General features: G+C 30.3%; 1 protein-coding gene across 1 annotated transcript; it reads left to right on the plus strand.

Moving 5' to 3' along the window:
- The first annotated feature begins 12,458 nt into the window (after positions 1-12,458).
- LOC102588677 (wall-associated receptor kinase-like 14) lies at positions 12,459-16,698 on the plus strand. The gene is made up of 3 exons (XM_006366378.2): positions 12,459-13,304; positions 15,071-15,148; positions 15,306-16,698. Exons 1-3 carry the CDS (start codon positions 12,590-12,592, stop codon positions 16,544-16,546), a joined length of 2,034 nt encoding a protein of 677 aa, XP_006366440.1. The 5' UTR covers positions 12,459-12,589; the 3' UTR covers positions 16,547-16,698.

The following is a 16,698-nucleotide window of genomic DNA, read 5'->3' on the forward strand; positions in this document are numbered from 1 at the left end:
TTGAATGATGAAGTGTTCGACTTATTCAATGGAAATAAGTTGAGGTGTGCATAATCAAAAGTTGAATGGTTTTAATTGTCAGTTGTGACAATTAAAATGTCTATCGACATATTATTTCTTTATTTCAATATATACATTTAGGGTCATTATATTCCATTGGCATACAAACTTTTCATATATAATAGTGAAGTCCTGGATTGTAATGCGAATGTTATTTTTTGAGGAATGTAATACATGATTTATTTTTCGTTAAACGTTAATTAAGTTCCTTGTGTTTATTTTTTATTTTTATTTTTTTTGCTGTAATTCAACTATTCTTTTCTTTAATCACTTACAGTTAAATAATAGAGTTAAATAGACAATAAGACAATGAAATGTAGTCCATCTCTAACTATTTACTACGTGGTTAAATATTAATCACTTTCTGTCTAATTTATTTATCTAATTCAAAGTTCCTATTTAGAAAAGGAAAGACCTAGTAATTAAAATATTTTAGGATACTATAAACGAAACCTTTAATTTTAGGAGTCTCCTCATATAATTATAATTCATCTAATTAATTTTTTAAGGAAAGATCTAGTAATTAAAATATTTTAGGATACTTTAATTAACAAAACCTTTTAGGAGTCCCCTCATATAATTAGAATTCATGTGTAATTAATTTTATATTATTTTAGGATACCTTAATAAACAAAATCGTTTTACCAAATACCCAGACCTCCTTATACCCTTACGTTATCAAACCTTTCCATATTAAATTGGCCAATTATATTAGGATTTATGTTATAGTCAATATTTAATATTATTAAAATAATAATATAATAATTGAGAAAAATGGTAATAAAAACAATTTTATCTAAAGCAGAGTCTTTTAAAGAAGGACTACTTTTAATATATTATAGATTAGTAGGAAATTTACTAAGACTTGAAGTCTTAAGCAACTAAAATAAAAAATTTATAGACTTATAAAACAGCTTTATAAAAAAATCAATTCAACCTAAAATATTGACTCCAAAGATGTCGATGAATACAAAAGAACAGTCAATTCCTCAAGGTATTATCATTCAATTTTTCTCGTAGCTTCCTGTTAAGTCTTTAATTTGTTTCAGGTGCGTTTCAAAATTTCATAATTCAATTGGTATCAATCATGGTAATACCAAGTTGATTGCATGCCTATACGACGTTTGTTACTCTATTGAAGAGAAGTTTTGTCGAATTGAAAATTTTAATAAGTTGTATGATCACGTTAACTGTGATTGGGATGATGAACGTGTTCGTTTTGATTACGATAATGGTTTGTTTTGCATATGGAATATGCTATATATTGCAATTTTCAATCACGCTACGAGAGAACTAAGATATCTTCCCTACTAGAAATGTTTCAATGAGAAGTTTACATGTTCAATACGTTTTGAGCCAGAAGAAAACAAATATAAAGTTGTTTTGACTATTGATGTTCACGAAGGATTATCAAGAGCATGAGTTTTCACTTTAGGTATAGATAAATCATGGAGGGAGATGATTAAATATGAAAAACATGATTATGATATTATTCCATACAGATCTGGAATTTGCATTAGTGGAATCATCTATCGGATTAGCTATTATCCAGAGTTTTGTATAGTTGCGTTTGATGTTAAATCTGAAATTTTCACAAGTATCACAATGCCAATTAAATTTGGTAATAATTTACATGAAAGAATACACATTAAGGACTATATGCTAATATGGAAAATTAGGATTTTTGAATTTTTCAGAGTTAAGACGTACTAAAGACATCCATCTATGGATATTTGGAAAAGCAGAATGGGAACATCAAATATTTCAATTTCCTTTAGGATGGAAACTTAATGATATGCACTTGAGTGCCAATAATATTTGCAAGTATGGTGGTGAAGAAATTGCATTTGCAATAAACATAAAATATGTTTTGGTTTGTTTTTTTTACGATGTCAAGAATAAGAGTTGGAGACATTATGAAGTACAAATTTTTTGTAATTGGGCTGAAAACATTTATACTTATAGTGAAAGGCTCTTTCCATTGGAAAATATTGGCTCACCAACCAAAATTGCAAGACAATTTGACTCTTTCCCAAGTTTGACCTCAATTGTTAAGGAATACGTGATTTTAAGTTGGAGTGTTCGATTGATACAATGGAGATAAGTTGAAGTATACATATTCAAAGTTAGTATTTTAGATGCTAGTTAATTTAGACTAAGTTAGAGTATCTTATCTATTTATTATTATGTCTTATTTAAGTGAATACAATTAGGTTGTTATATTCAATTGGCATACAAGTTGTGCAAAAGATTATAGTGCAGACCTAGATTGTTATGCAAATTTTTTTTTTGGGGGATTAATTTAATGCATGATTTTTATTTATTTTGAAGCACATATAAGAGAAAAAGTAGTTATATCATTTATTAGTAGTTTAATTAATCTGGCTAATTCCTCTAATGTTTTGTTTAAATTTAATGTTCTGGAGGCAAATAGATTAGTAACTATGTATTACCAAAACACTATGTTATATATTGACAAAATTGATGTCACTTGATATATAGTACTTAATATTATAATGTCTGAGCTTGAAAATTTGAAATATGGGATGAATTAAGATACCAGAAAAAAACTATTAATAATCTCCTCACTTCAATTAGCCAATTACTGCCTTGATTTTCATGTTGATATCAAACATTCAGAATTTTGATAAAGCAAATTCATACGAAAATTAAAGTTATTGATCAAGATTTTATGCAAGAAGGTTCTAAACTCATACGAAAATTAAAGTAATTTGTGTGATAAAAAAAGAAAAGAAAAAAATCAAAACCTGATGATTTTTACTTTTTTTTTTTGGTGGACAACTAAAACTGATGCATTGAATCCAAAAGTGGCAAGCTAGTGTAGGTTACGGTCTTACAGAATCAGTCGAATCCGATAACTTTAATCCAAATTGCATACTTATTTTAATTAATTCATTGATACGGTACAGATCATTAACTTGGAATTTAATAACTTAATATAACTAGATTCCAATTTCAAAAACTTCAAATTCTGACACCTGCCACTAATAATCAATTCATTGCACCAAATGTGGACGTAACCTCTTTTACTCTCATGTTCAACAAATACTCAAATTGCATTAGCGGCAGCATTCCGGATTTTAGGGTTCCAAATTTCAATAATAAGGACAAAACTTAAATTAATAAAGTCCTAATCACAAAATGTCACGTTAATTGGAGTACAGTATTACGACAAGTTTTATTGAAATTCAATATGTTTTAGTTGATTAATATGATATATTTTTCAAGTTATTGGTTCCAATTATTGTTGGCAATAAATATCATTTTCTACATTAATCCAAATTATTCTTTGAGTTTTGCTTATCGAAATTTAAACTATGTAAATTTAATTTGATTATCATTTTAATTTATTTATTTTTATGATATGAAGAAAATTGTTATGTATGTATTTGAAAGTATTTGAACACATTAAAATCAAGTAAGATTTATAATATAACAAACTAGAGTGTATCTAAGTAAATAGATCATAAACTAGTGAGATTTATTTAAATTTGGATAAATTACTAAACTACACTACATATGTTTACCTATTCTCGTTTAATCCCTACTCTTTCATAAAAATACAAAAATCCCTATTTTCCCCCAAACCCTCTATTTCGGATACTTTATTGTGAAAGAACCCAAACTCACCTTTCTCATCCCCAAAATCTCGCCTCTAATCTTTCCCCACTACCAAATCAGTTACCGAATTTAAAGCAATTTAATTTTCAAACGATTCTATCTCTATTCAACCGTCTCCAAAGTTCAAAATAGGTATTCTCATCTTCTTCATTTTTCTTTCAAAATCAATTTTTGTGTTTCAATCGATTTTGGATCAGTTGTCAAAATGGATCATCTGTCTTTTAATATTGGGATTTCCCAAATAATAACACCTAACAATGATCAGATTTTTTATTCAGAAGACTCCAACTGGGCAGAACAGAGGTCTAAAAGTTTGCATGATCCGGCATTAATGGCAAATCAAAGTTCTATGAAGAGAAAATCGAAAAAGGAAGTGGGGGTATCATCTAAAGCAAAGAATGCAAAAACTCAAAAGAAAAGGGATAGAAAGGTTGCCCCTCCCATTTCTCGACCAACACTACCCATGATATACATTTCTTTTGCTTTTAATTTACCCACATTAGCGAGAATGATGATCCTACAAGGCTAAAGGGTGTCTTCATTCCATTGGCAGTTGATGAACTGATTAATGTAAAATAGTAGTTTATTTACTGACTTACTGTCAAGATATGAAGTTTTGTTGTTTTGAAGATACATTAAGTGTTTTGGAGTATTCCTCTCCAGGTCAACATTATATTTCTAAGTAATTTATACTTCTAAATTTGAAGTGTTTTTATGTCCATAATTTTTATGTCGCTTTTAAGTTCGTTTTCAATACATTTTAGTACCTTATTAATTTTTGTATATTATAAGTATTATACATATCACTATAGCTTCTACTACAGTGAAACTGATACAAAATTTTCACAAAATTATTAAGTATATGATACAAAATTGTTTTCACAAATAACAATTATTCTTCACACAACATGGTACAAATTATATCTTATAAGATTGGTAAAAAATCACAAACAGATGATACTAAATCATTATCATATACATAATATTATGTATATGATACTTAGGTGCTTCAAACATCTCAAATTGATACGATTTTATTATTTCATGCCAAAGTTACAAAGATATTAAGTATCAAATACATAAAATTGATACCAAAATTACTCTAACTTTTTTTTAAGCTGATATTAAATTTCCAGAAAATTATTATGTACATGAAACACAATTGCGTCCATAATTATCAAAATTGTATGTATATGATATAAAATATTGGTAAAAAATACAACATCCGATACTCTATTATTAGTAGATACAAAATTTAGAAGAAGATATTATGTATATGATATATCATTGCTTCAAATGATACCTTTTTTACATGTTGTCTCTTTTAACTTTGGCAGACATCACAGCTATTGATACTATTATTCTATCCCATACAAAATTTACAAACAATTAAGTATCAGACACACAACAATGTATACCAAACTAACTTTATCAGAAATTAACAATAAAAAAATGTAGCCAGAATTGAAAACATAACATTTTTCACTTATTGCATCATAAAATAGTAACCTAAAAGTACTTCATAAAGTATCAAATTTGAGAATTATTAGACATGAAGCATAAAAGTACTTCTAAAAGCAAGCATCAAGAATCTTTCGGGAAGAAAGTACATGTTCTTCTAATGTGACCTTCCTGTCCACAACAGTTCGTGTTTGTGGTAATTTTTTCATCTGGATTTTTCTTTCTCTTTTTTCTTGGCCTTCCAGGCATTTTTTTTGTATCTTGGTGGCAAGACGACTTTTTTCAAAATACATTCTGGAGATGTCCAATCACTTTTGTCAGGCATTGGTTCTATTGAAACTGCATATGTGTTTGTTAATGCATCATGTTTATAGTAATCAGAGCAGTAGGGGTGTACATCTCTCAAAATACACATGATACTCTATTGTATCCAATGAACACAATACGCACACCTATCCTTCTTAATTAATACATTAACAACCAGAAGTAACTCAAAATGAACATGATATCTAACACCTACAATTGCACGTAACACATGTTATTTGTGTATCATGATCAACATAATAGAAAATAAATTATAAGAAATAAAGAATGTTATAAGATTGAAGTATCACATATATTTTGTTATCAGATCTTTTAACTCTAAAATTGAAGCTATGCTTTATTTTGTATTTTGCCATTACAACCATTAAAGTTGCCTTATCCTTGTACAATTGCTTCACTTCCACATTAGAAACATTTGTATCTGATATATAATTTTCCACCTCCATTTCTAATATGTAATAGGAATCACAAATTTTTATTCAACAATACTTAGAGCCTTTGCGTCCCTTTTTCCACCTTCAACAGACACAATTGCACCTGTTGTTGCATCAAAATTTTGTATCTCTTCATCACTTTTATTCGATGTATCAATGCATAATGGATACATACCGAATCCTACCTCATGTTTCTTCACTTCTATGTACAATTTCACCCCATATCATTCCGCGAATACACAATGGAGATGAATTACCTTCTCCAACGTATCTGATCTCCATATTTTTTTTGATTCATCAACATTCAATTCTGCTGCAATTGTTGAACTAAGATTAACGAACGAAATATTTTCCCCAATCACTATGCCATCACTTCTGTATCGCTCGTATCTAATATCACTTTTCCATATTCCTGAATGCCTTAACAAGATCGAAATATTCATTACAAATCTTCACCAAAAAATTACGCTAGAATTTTTTTTGAATCGACCTTCCAGAGCTTTTCGAAAAACAAGAAGAGAGAATTTCAAAATTTGAAATTTGAAATTTTAGTTCAGTAATCGTTTTATGAATGACTGATTTGTAGATGAAAGAAACGTATGTGTGAATTGTGGCAGTCAATTTTATTTCTATTTTAAATCCCTAATTTAACGCACTAAACTGAGAAAATTCCTTTTTTAACGCACTGAACTGATAATTACAACTTCTAAATTAAAGTATCTGCTCGCATAATAAAGTATCCGCAAAACAATAAAATAAAGGGAATTTTGAAATTTATGAAAAAGTAGGGTTAGGAAGTAATTTGTTTATTATAATATGTGCTTCGTATAATTTATACAAATTTCACGAACAAAAACTACTAGTGGACTTGGGCTTTTAGCATATTGTGGCTCTATTAGTTTCTCCGTCCATAATTCGTCAATGAGTATAGTTTGCCAACAACTCCTTTTTGGTCGCTCTTCAAAAAATAACTTTTTTTAATAAATCAATTTACTTTTCAAATTTAACAGTTTAATGAACTTTACTAAAATAATTAAATCTACAAATAAAATGAGCTTAAGGTCAAATAAAAGTTATTTGTGTGATCGAAGAAAAATGTAAAAATGAAAACAAAACAAAACATAAACAAAAACTGATGCATTGAGCCCAAAAGTGGCAAACTAGTGTATGTTACGAATCATTTAGACCAATTTCATAACTTTACTCTAAATGATATATTTATTCTCAGTGATTTATTGATACGGTTGAAAATATTAAAATTTTATAGGATTCTACAAGATGTGTACAATTTCAGATTAAATTTAAACTGTATGACTCTCGAAAAATGAGAAGTGTCACATAAATTGAGAAAGTAAGTAATTTTTAGATGATTTGATATAAAAACTTGACAGTTGACATCTCCATTACTTACTATTATTAAAGTAAAGATTAGAAATCCATTTAAAAAGTATTCAACCAAATCATTGTTTTCATGATTACCTCTACAGAAAAGTCCAACATATATAAAGCAAACCCCAATGAAATTAAATATTACAAAAGAAATCAATGAGAATATTACATTTGTTATTTGGTGAGATAATATTTGCCCCCTTAATTATTTTATTGTAGGATATTACATTTGTATTTTAATTCGTCCATGGCTTTCAAGACGTGCCTCCACGTATAATTTGTTATGAAAATGAAAGGGTTAGTTAAGATTAGGTATTATAAATTACACTATTTAGTAATTATGACAGTAATTATTAATTTATAGACTAGAAAAGACATCATATAACATGTGTAGCAACATTGTTATTTCTCTGTTTTATCTAGTCAACATCATAATTTCTCCATAATCTTAATGTTGTATTAGTTACAAGTAATAAATTTTGTGTTGAACTCTTAAGTAGCATGAAACATGTCTGTCCATCATTAAACTTGTTAATTAATCCAATATTTCTAATTAACCATAATGATTAAGACATAGTCACTCATGATTTAACATATTAACCACAATTAAACCCCTTTGGAGGTACAATGTAACCTATTAGTATCCCTTGAATTACATTCTCTCTTCTTTTTTCCGTGCAATAATGCTGAGGATGCTTTTTTATTTTCACGAGATAAGGATAAAAAATGTGTACTCTCTATCCTCCTCATATTCCATTAATGAAATTTCACTAAATATATTATCATTATTATTGTTAGATTCATTTTTCCTAGTTTGTTGTTCAGAAAGATTGGAGTAAGTAGGCGTTCTTAAGATTGTTTTATTTAAGTACATTTAATTTCATGATTAGTGAGTGTGGAATATTTCTCTAAGTACCTACTAAATCTTTGGGTGTGGCCTAATGTGCGACTTTTTTTCCTCTATAGTACGTGTATCGGTTAAGTTAATAGTTCTGGTGTCGATTAATATAATTAGTATAAGTAAATAATTTATCGAAAATCTAATAAGTTGTCTTTTTTACAATTTTGGGGCCGTGAATCCAAAATTCTAGTTCCACTCTTGTAGTCGATGAAATAATAATAGGGAAGCAAATTGATTCTAATACTACTATTACTAGAAAAAATAAAAAATCATTTGATTATGAACACTTAAGGGCTTGTTTAGTATGAATAATAAGTATAATTAATTGCATGATTAGTTTTAGGATGTATTTATTAAATAAAATCATGAAATAACTTATTTCAGAAATCGAAATTGCCTTTAGCACTAGTTTGGTATGACTATTAAAGATGAGATAATAATCTTTCCAAATAACTTATTTCGTTGAATAATATTTTTGATCTTTCAAACTTGATTCATCTATCGGCTAATAAATTTAAAACCGACCATACAAATTTTTTCCTCAATACATTACAAATATCGGCCATTGATGGACCAAATAAGATTGATTGCCGTGTGTGGCATTGCAAATTTGTCAATATTCAACTGATAAAAAGAAAAACAAAAAATAAGTTTCCAATTGTGTCCTTACATATGTTTTTAATGGTCCAAGTCTTAACCATTATTACTGGAAAAATTTGTACAATTTTTTGTTAAAAATAAAGATAGGGACCCATATTTTACACCCACCTTAACAACTTCAATTTGTTTGAACACATAATAAAAAGAGGATCTTAAGCTTGACTTAATGACCTCCATTTAATTTTATTAATACCTAATTAAGTAGAAGCTAAATATAGGGTTAACCTTACGTGTACTTAAAGAGTAATTTCGAGTCATTTTTTTCAACTTTTCACATTGTAACCTATAGAGCTATAAGTTTGAAATTAAATCTACCATTGAAAATCATCCTTCTTGTTAATTTTCAAGGGTTACTTTATTAATGAGATAAAATATTAAGAATTATTCCTTCTGTCCCTAATTATTTGTCCATTTTTCATGTTTTAGTTGTCTTAATTACTTGTACATTTTGACATATCAAGAAATGATAAAAAAAAATTACTTATTATACCCTCAATTAATTACTTTGAAAAAGGTAAAACTTTTTTAAAATCTTAAGTTTTTAATTCATCCACTTCAAAATTAATAAGGATAAAATGGTAAATTCACTATGTCAATTATTATTTTCTTAATAGGTGTGTCAATTTAAAAGATGATAAGTAATTAGGGATATAGAGAGTAGTAATCATTTTCTAAAGATTATGCATGATCATTAATAAAAGAAATCAGAGGGAAAACTGATAAAGAAATGGACACATGACCTTCCTACGTCCAAAACTGAATATTTGCCGCGTGAACAATACATAACAGGACCTAACATCAAAAATAATAATTTGGATTGGATCTAACTCTAATATCATACTAAAAAAAATGAATTACAGACATAACTCACCTAAAAGTTAAATCATAAGAAAATGATTATTGTAGGAAATTCGGAACGTGCTTAGAAAAAAACAACAAATACAGAAATATAGCAATTTTACGCTATATTTTCTTCTCTATCATTTAGTATTTAGACTGTGATATATGAGATTGCTTCAATATATTGTAATAACCACCATCGATCAATAAATTTCAAGTATGATTAGTAAATATGAAAAATAATTAGTAAATACTCTTTTATGAATTACATAGGTTTCATATTTTAATTTATCTAACCTTCTTATACTGCTGGGAAAAAAAGTGTCCAAATAGTGAAACTGAAGGAACTAAAATTTTAATTAATGCAGGGTAAAGATTGATGGTGGGTCACTGGCTAATAAATCGTCGATGCGTACATATCTGTCTAACGTTACAAAAAGAAAAAGTTACAACATTTATATCATATTATGACTAATAAATTGTGGATGCTTTTAGATTTCCAACTTGTAGATAAGTCAAGTCAATGACCAAATAAGTGTTCGTTAGACATATCATTTTGCTACCCTACATGTTTTGTCATCTTTCATTAAGAAAAAAAGGGGAATCAAGAAGCATTTCACATATAAAAATATTAAGGCAAAATGGTCTGGTGGATACCTATACTTGTACCCGTTTGTATTGTGAACCCTTCTACTTAATTCTTTGTCATTTGAACCCTTATACTTAATAAAACACAATATATCAAACCCCTCTGACCATTGACCATGCTTATGTGGCATTAATATGGTTGAGTTGGCAAGAGAGTGAGACCACACGCCTATTAAGGCAAGTGAACATCATATTTAAATTTTAAAAATATTTAAATTAAAAGAGTAAAATAATAAACATAAAAAAGAAAATTGAAACTCTTCTTCTTCACCAAATGATCCACTGAAAAAAAGTCACTGAAGAATACATCAAAAAGATCCAAAATTATCCCCAAATCAAGCCAAGATGTGAGGAAGGACCGGCGATCGGACCCCGAAATAAGTGGATCTCTGAAGAAAGGCGGCCATGGTGGAAAGTTTTACTTGGGCCGGCGACGGAAGTTATTCTTCTAAGAAAGAAGAAGCTGATGTTGTTGTTGTTAATGCAAATGACCCTAATTTTGATGAACCGGAAGAGAATCCGATTGATGAATCTTAGATTTTGATTATGAATGATCTGAATTGTTAATGTAAATATTTGAAGAATTTGGTAATGTTTGGTGATTTTATGTAGAAAAAAAAACTCTCCTTTTCAGCCATATCCATCCCCTGCCCAATCCCTTTTTCTTTCTTTTTCACAATCTATTTTCATCTATTTAGATGATCTTGGGCACCTCCTTGAGTCCACTAATCACTGACGGAGGGAGAGAGCGGCGCTGGTGGTGCTCGCCGGGCACCACTAATACGCAGTGTAGGGAGAGAGAGAGTGCGGCTGGTCAGTGGAGATGAGAACGAGGTGGGTGAGGGTGCGAGGATCTAATCATGGCGGCGAAAATGGTGATGGTGTGTGGCGGAGATGAAGGCGAAAATGGTGATGGTGTTCGGCTAGATCTGATGCGGTAGCTTAGGTTGTTGGTTTGTGATGTTAGAGGAGGAAAGGAAAATGGTGATGATGTGCGGCGGAGATGAAGGCGGAAGGAATATGAGTGGCTTCGCCGGCAAAAATGGTGACGACGGCGACAGCCTGGTTCACGTGAACCAATGGGAATGGAAGAAAATGTAATCGCTTTTACTTTAAAGAATATAATTAAATTTTTATTATTTTACCTTTAATTAAACAATTTTGATTAATAATTTTAAAAATAATTATGACATGGCATTAATATATCTGATGTGGATATGACATGTCATTTATGTAAAGGAGAGTGAGCTACACACATGATTGGAGGGGTTTAAAATGCTTATTTTGATTGAGTTTAAGAGTTCAGTTGACAAATGATTAAGTAGAAGGGTTCACAATACAAACGCATACAAGTATAAGGGTCCACCAGATCATTTTGCCAAATATTAAACATAAAAGTAGTTCATCTTAATATTTTTTTTGTTTTAATTTATCTGACTAAGTTAAATTGATAAGAATATCTTTTATAATTTATGATCTTAAATTAAGAATACGTAGGATGTATGAAAGTGTCTTTTAATAATAGGGGTTGTTTGATTGGAAACAAATTATTCCGGAATAAGTTATTTTACCATGCATGTATGAGTGATAACTTATCATCACTATGATATAAATAGTAGAATAAATAATATTAGGACAACCTAATACCTCCAACCAAATGCATGATAAAATAGTCATGTGTTTTACTTCTGAGATTATTATACCTTATAACTCATACCAAACAACTCCTCATAATCTTAAATAAATCATGTGGAAAGTTAAAACTAAAGAGTTGTCAAAAACAAAAAATGAAATGGGAGAGTGAATAATAATCATTAGGTGTATTTCATTACTCCCTCTATTTCATTTTACTTGACCAATATATTAAAAATAGATATTTTAATAACTACGTAAAGTAATAATAATCAAAGTTGAAGTTTCAAAAAATCGTTCTTGTTCTATGTTTATTTTTTTTAAAAAGAAATATGTCAAATCAATCAAAGCCAAATAACATAAAATGGAGGAAGCACTTGCTTTTTTAATATTTAGGATATTTAAAAAGACAAAATATTCTTTAACAAAAATAATTATATATTTACTTAAACTCGAAAACTCTGAAAGGATCACTCCCGTTGGTTTGCTCTCATTACTTTATTTCTTCCCCAATCCCCTTTCATTCACTTTATCAATTTACCAATTTTCTTTCTTCTTCTTCTTTCTCCTCCTCCCCTGTTCACATGTCCCCCAAAACATGAATTTTCCTCTCCATTTCAGAACAATTCTCTGTTTGTTTATTTTCAATTTTTCATCAAACATAGTTCTTGGATCAAACTGTACCCATTCATGTGGAAACAGATTCCTTCCATTTCCTTTTGGGTTTTCCCATGGCTGCCCAATTCAGCTCAACTGTACCTCAAATGAAGAAATTTTCATGAACGATTTCCCAGTTCAATCAGTAACTTCAGATACCATTTTAATCAATCTTTTAGCAAAATGCAGCCGACCATTTTCAGCAATTCATAATCTTTTTAGCCCAAATTACGCACCCACTTCAAGAAACGGAATACTTTTCCAGAATTGCAGTTCTTCACAATCCAGCTGTTTGATTCCTTCTACGATGATTCAAACCCATTTTGACATTCTTGATTGTGGGAAAGAAAACATGAGCTGTTATTCTGAGCCGAATAGTGAGAACAATTTTATCAATTTGAAGAATTTGTCGAAAACAGGGTGTGGCTCTCTGTTTTCTGCAATTTCTGTGGAGTCGACTGTGAATAGCTCGTCGGTTTCATTAGATGTTCAGGTGGTTCAATTGGGGTGGTGGATTCATGGACATTGTCGGTGTTCTTCTAATGCGAATTGTACTAAAATATCGTCCCCCATTAATGGAAAACGGGGATATCGGTGTCAGTGTTTTGAAGGGTTCATCGGAGATGGCTTCTTAGCCGGCTCCGGCTGCCGGAAAGGTACGTCAGGCAGAACACAATTTTAATTACTTAATTAGGTGTCAAACACATTAAAATCTATCTAATTATGAGTAACAATGAGATTTGAACTTGACATATCATGTTAAAATATGTGACAATTTCATATAAAATTTAAAATTTTATCCGTGGAGGATCGTATTACCAAAAAAATTACATTCAAAAATCCTAAATCCGCCTTCATTGTAGGTAATTTTGCTTTAATTAGTTAACTATTTATTCAACAACTTTTTAAATAAAAACATGTTCTAGTTTAAAGAAAGTTATAATATAATGAAAATAAGTTTGACTTTTCAAAATTAGAAATTTTAGGTTGCATATACAAAAATGTGATATTTTATATATTCAACTTTCTTCAAGTCACCTAATTTGGTTATGAGTTGGGTGGTTTAACTAAATGAAATTGAAGTTTATGAGTGGGAATTTTGACCAAATTTGGTGAGAGGAGAACATCATAATTAGATTTTTTTTTTAAAAACATGGGTCCAAGTACAAATATATTATTAAAAGATGGCATGCTGAGGCGGCCTAAAAGAAAAGTAACATATAATTGATGAAAAACTGTTAGATTGAATTGAATGATCAAACCTTCTTCGATAAAGTGAAAGTATTGATAGTCAATCAATCAGAAATATAAAACAAATTATTCCTATACAAGTTCAATTTTCTCCAACTATAGGGTCATGGAGTGCATGTTAAGGAACTAGAAAGTCAATAGTGTATACTATTAATAAAATATAATAGAAGAAGAATTTATTTTTTTTCTCATGTTCATACTAAGAAAAGGTAAAATCAAGAAAAAAAAGCAAATTATAATTGTTTATTAGAGCAACTTGTGATTGTCGTTTTTCATAAATTAAGGTAATAATGGCAACATTAAGAAAGACAATCACGTATGCGTTTGCTTCATCAGCGGAACAACTCGTGACTATCTAGGTAGGACCCAAGAATAGTGATGGTTGTTGCCTTTAATGTCACTTATCAATGCCAAAATTAAAGGCAAATCTAAAATGGTTACATCTCGTATAAGTTTTAGTTGAAGTTCACGTAAAAATAACTAAATGTTTGTGCATATCTAAAGCTATTCGAGGTGGGTAGTCTTGTAAATGTTCACACACTACGAGTATCACTTAAATGGTGCTTCTGAAATCGAGTGTTTGTTCAATCAGACATCTAAATCACAATTAATAGGTTTACGAAGACTTAATACCTTTTGTCCATACCCATACCCTATATGTGAACGAGTTATAATTGTATATTAACTTGAGATTGTTGCAAAAACTCACAAACTTCAAATTTTGAATACTTTGATTGGTTGGTATAATGTCCATTCATGTTATTCCATTAAGATATCCTGCCAAAATTTGTTTCATCATTTGGTCAAGGAAGAGGCCTTTTTTTCCTTTGTTTTCTTCATTTTCTATCAAACCCCATTTGGTTTTGAGTGAACAATGGAAACAAAGTCACTATCATATTACGTGAAGATAGTAACTCAACAATATCAATGGACCCTCGTGAAAAGTAATATACGAATTCGTGATTACTTTTTTTTTTGTTCCCATCCAATGTTCAGTATCTGTATTGGAGTCTGAACTAGTTCAAATTCACATCACCTATTAAAAAGAAACGGTCCCTATTAGGATTTTTTCCATACCCAAGGCATGAACGCGATAACTCAGGTCCCATCACAACACTTGAGTAGTATGTGTCCCATTACTAATTCCATTTCTTTTTTTATGTGAATGCAGATGAAACATCATGCAACCCTTCAAAGTACCTATCAGGCAAATGTGGAGGAACCACAAGAGTTGGTGTACTTGTTGGAGGTAATTCTACGTTGATTTAAGTTATATACGCTGACAGTGCAGAGTCTCAACATCTAGTACTAGTTGATATGAAATTGTTTTCTTATTCCTTTCTTAATTCAATTTCTCTATACAACACATTAATCTAAAGTGATGAAAACTATATTTATTTCTCCAGGTATTGTAGCAGGTGCTTCGTTAATGGTTAGTATAGGCCTAATATGCTGCTTTATTCGACGAAGATTGAATTTCCAAAACAGAAGAAGAAGAAACCGCGAGTTATGTGAGACTACAGGGATCAGCATCCCTGTTTATCAGTACAAAGAAATGGAAAAGGCAACCGATTTCTTCTCTGAGAAACGGAGACTAGGAAATGGCGCGTATGGAACAGTTTATTCTGGAAAACTTCAAAATGACAATTGGGTAGCTATCAAAAGAATTAGACATAGAGATACTGATAGCATTGAACAATTCATCAATGAGATCAAGCTCCTTTCCTCTGTCAATCATCCGAACCTGGTTCGTCTCTTGGGCTGCTCAATCGAAAATGGTGAACAGATTCTTGTTTATGAGTACATGCCTAATGGAACTTTGTCACAACATATACAAAGAGAAAAAGGGAACGGGCTTCCATGGCCTGTTCGTCTTACAATTGGTGCAGAAACTGCACAAGCTATAGCTTATTTGCATAATGCAACGCACCCTCCAATATATCACAGAGATGTTAAGTCAAGTAACATACTCTTGGATTACAATTACAAGTCAAAAGTAGCAGATTTTGGACTCTCAAGACTCGGTATGGTTGAATCGTCTCACATTTCTACTGCACCACAAGGAACTCCGGGATATCTTGATCCTCAGTATCATCAGAACTTTCAGTTGTCTGATAAGAGCGACGTTTATAGTTTTGGTGTAGTTCTTGCTGAGATCATAACAGGACTAAAAGCAGTAGACTTTGCTCGTCCTCAAGACGAAATAAACTTGGCTGCACTTGCTATTGACAGGATAGGAAAGGGAAATTTAGATGAAATTATCGATCCATTTATCGAGCTACATATGGATGCTTGGACACTTTCATCTATTCACAAGGTAGCAGAGTTGGCATTCAGGTGTCTGGCATTTCATCGCGATATGAGGCCATCGATGATGGAAGTAGCGATTGAATTGGAGCAACTTAGGCTAAGTAGATGGACGAATTCGGAAGATAACATAACAGGTTCATCAGAGGGATCTTCAATTTCATCAACTTCAGATGCAAGTGAAAAACCATTGAATCTTTCAATTAAGAAGCAAGAAATGGATATATTTTCGACAGATAGTAAAATAAAGGATTATTCCCCTGTATCAGTACAAGATCCATGGAGTAGTGAGCAAAGCTCTCCATCTTGTAGTAGTTTGCTTAATCATATAGTTAAGTGATTATGTAAAGGATTAAATTTCTTCATTGTAATTTACTTACAAGAACATTTAGCAGTTGAAAATGTAGTATACTAGCTAAATATTACTACTAGCAAGAATACTACACATGCCAAATTTGGTCTGTACTCTAAATGTTCTTTTTATTTCTTTTA

This window comes from Solanum tuberosum, unplaced genomic scaffold (assembly GCF_000226075.1).
Source record: "Solanum tuberosum cultivar DM 1-3 516 R44 unplaced genomic scaffold, SolTub_3.0 scf00633, whole genome shotgun sequence".
In the NCBI taxonomy this organism is placed as follows: Eukaryota; Viridiplantae; Streptophyta; class Magnoliopsida; order Solanales; family Solanaceae; genus Solanum; species Solanum tuberosum.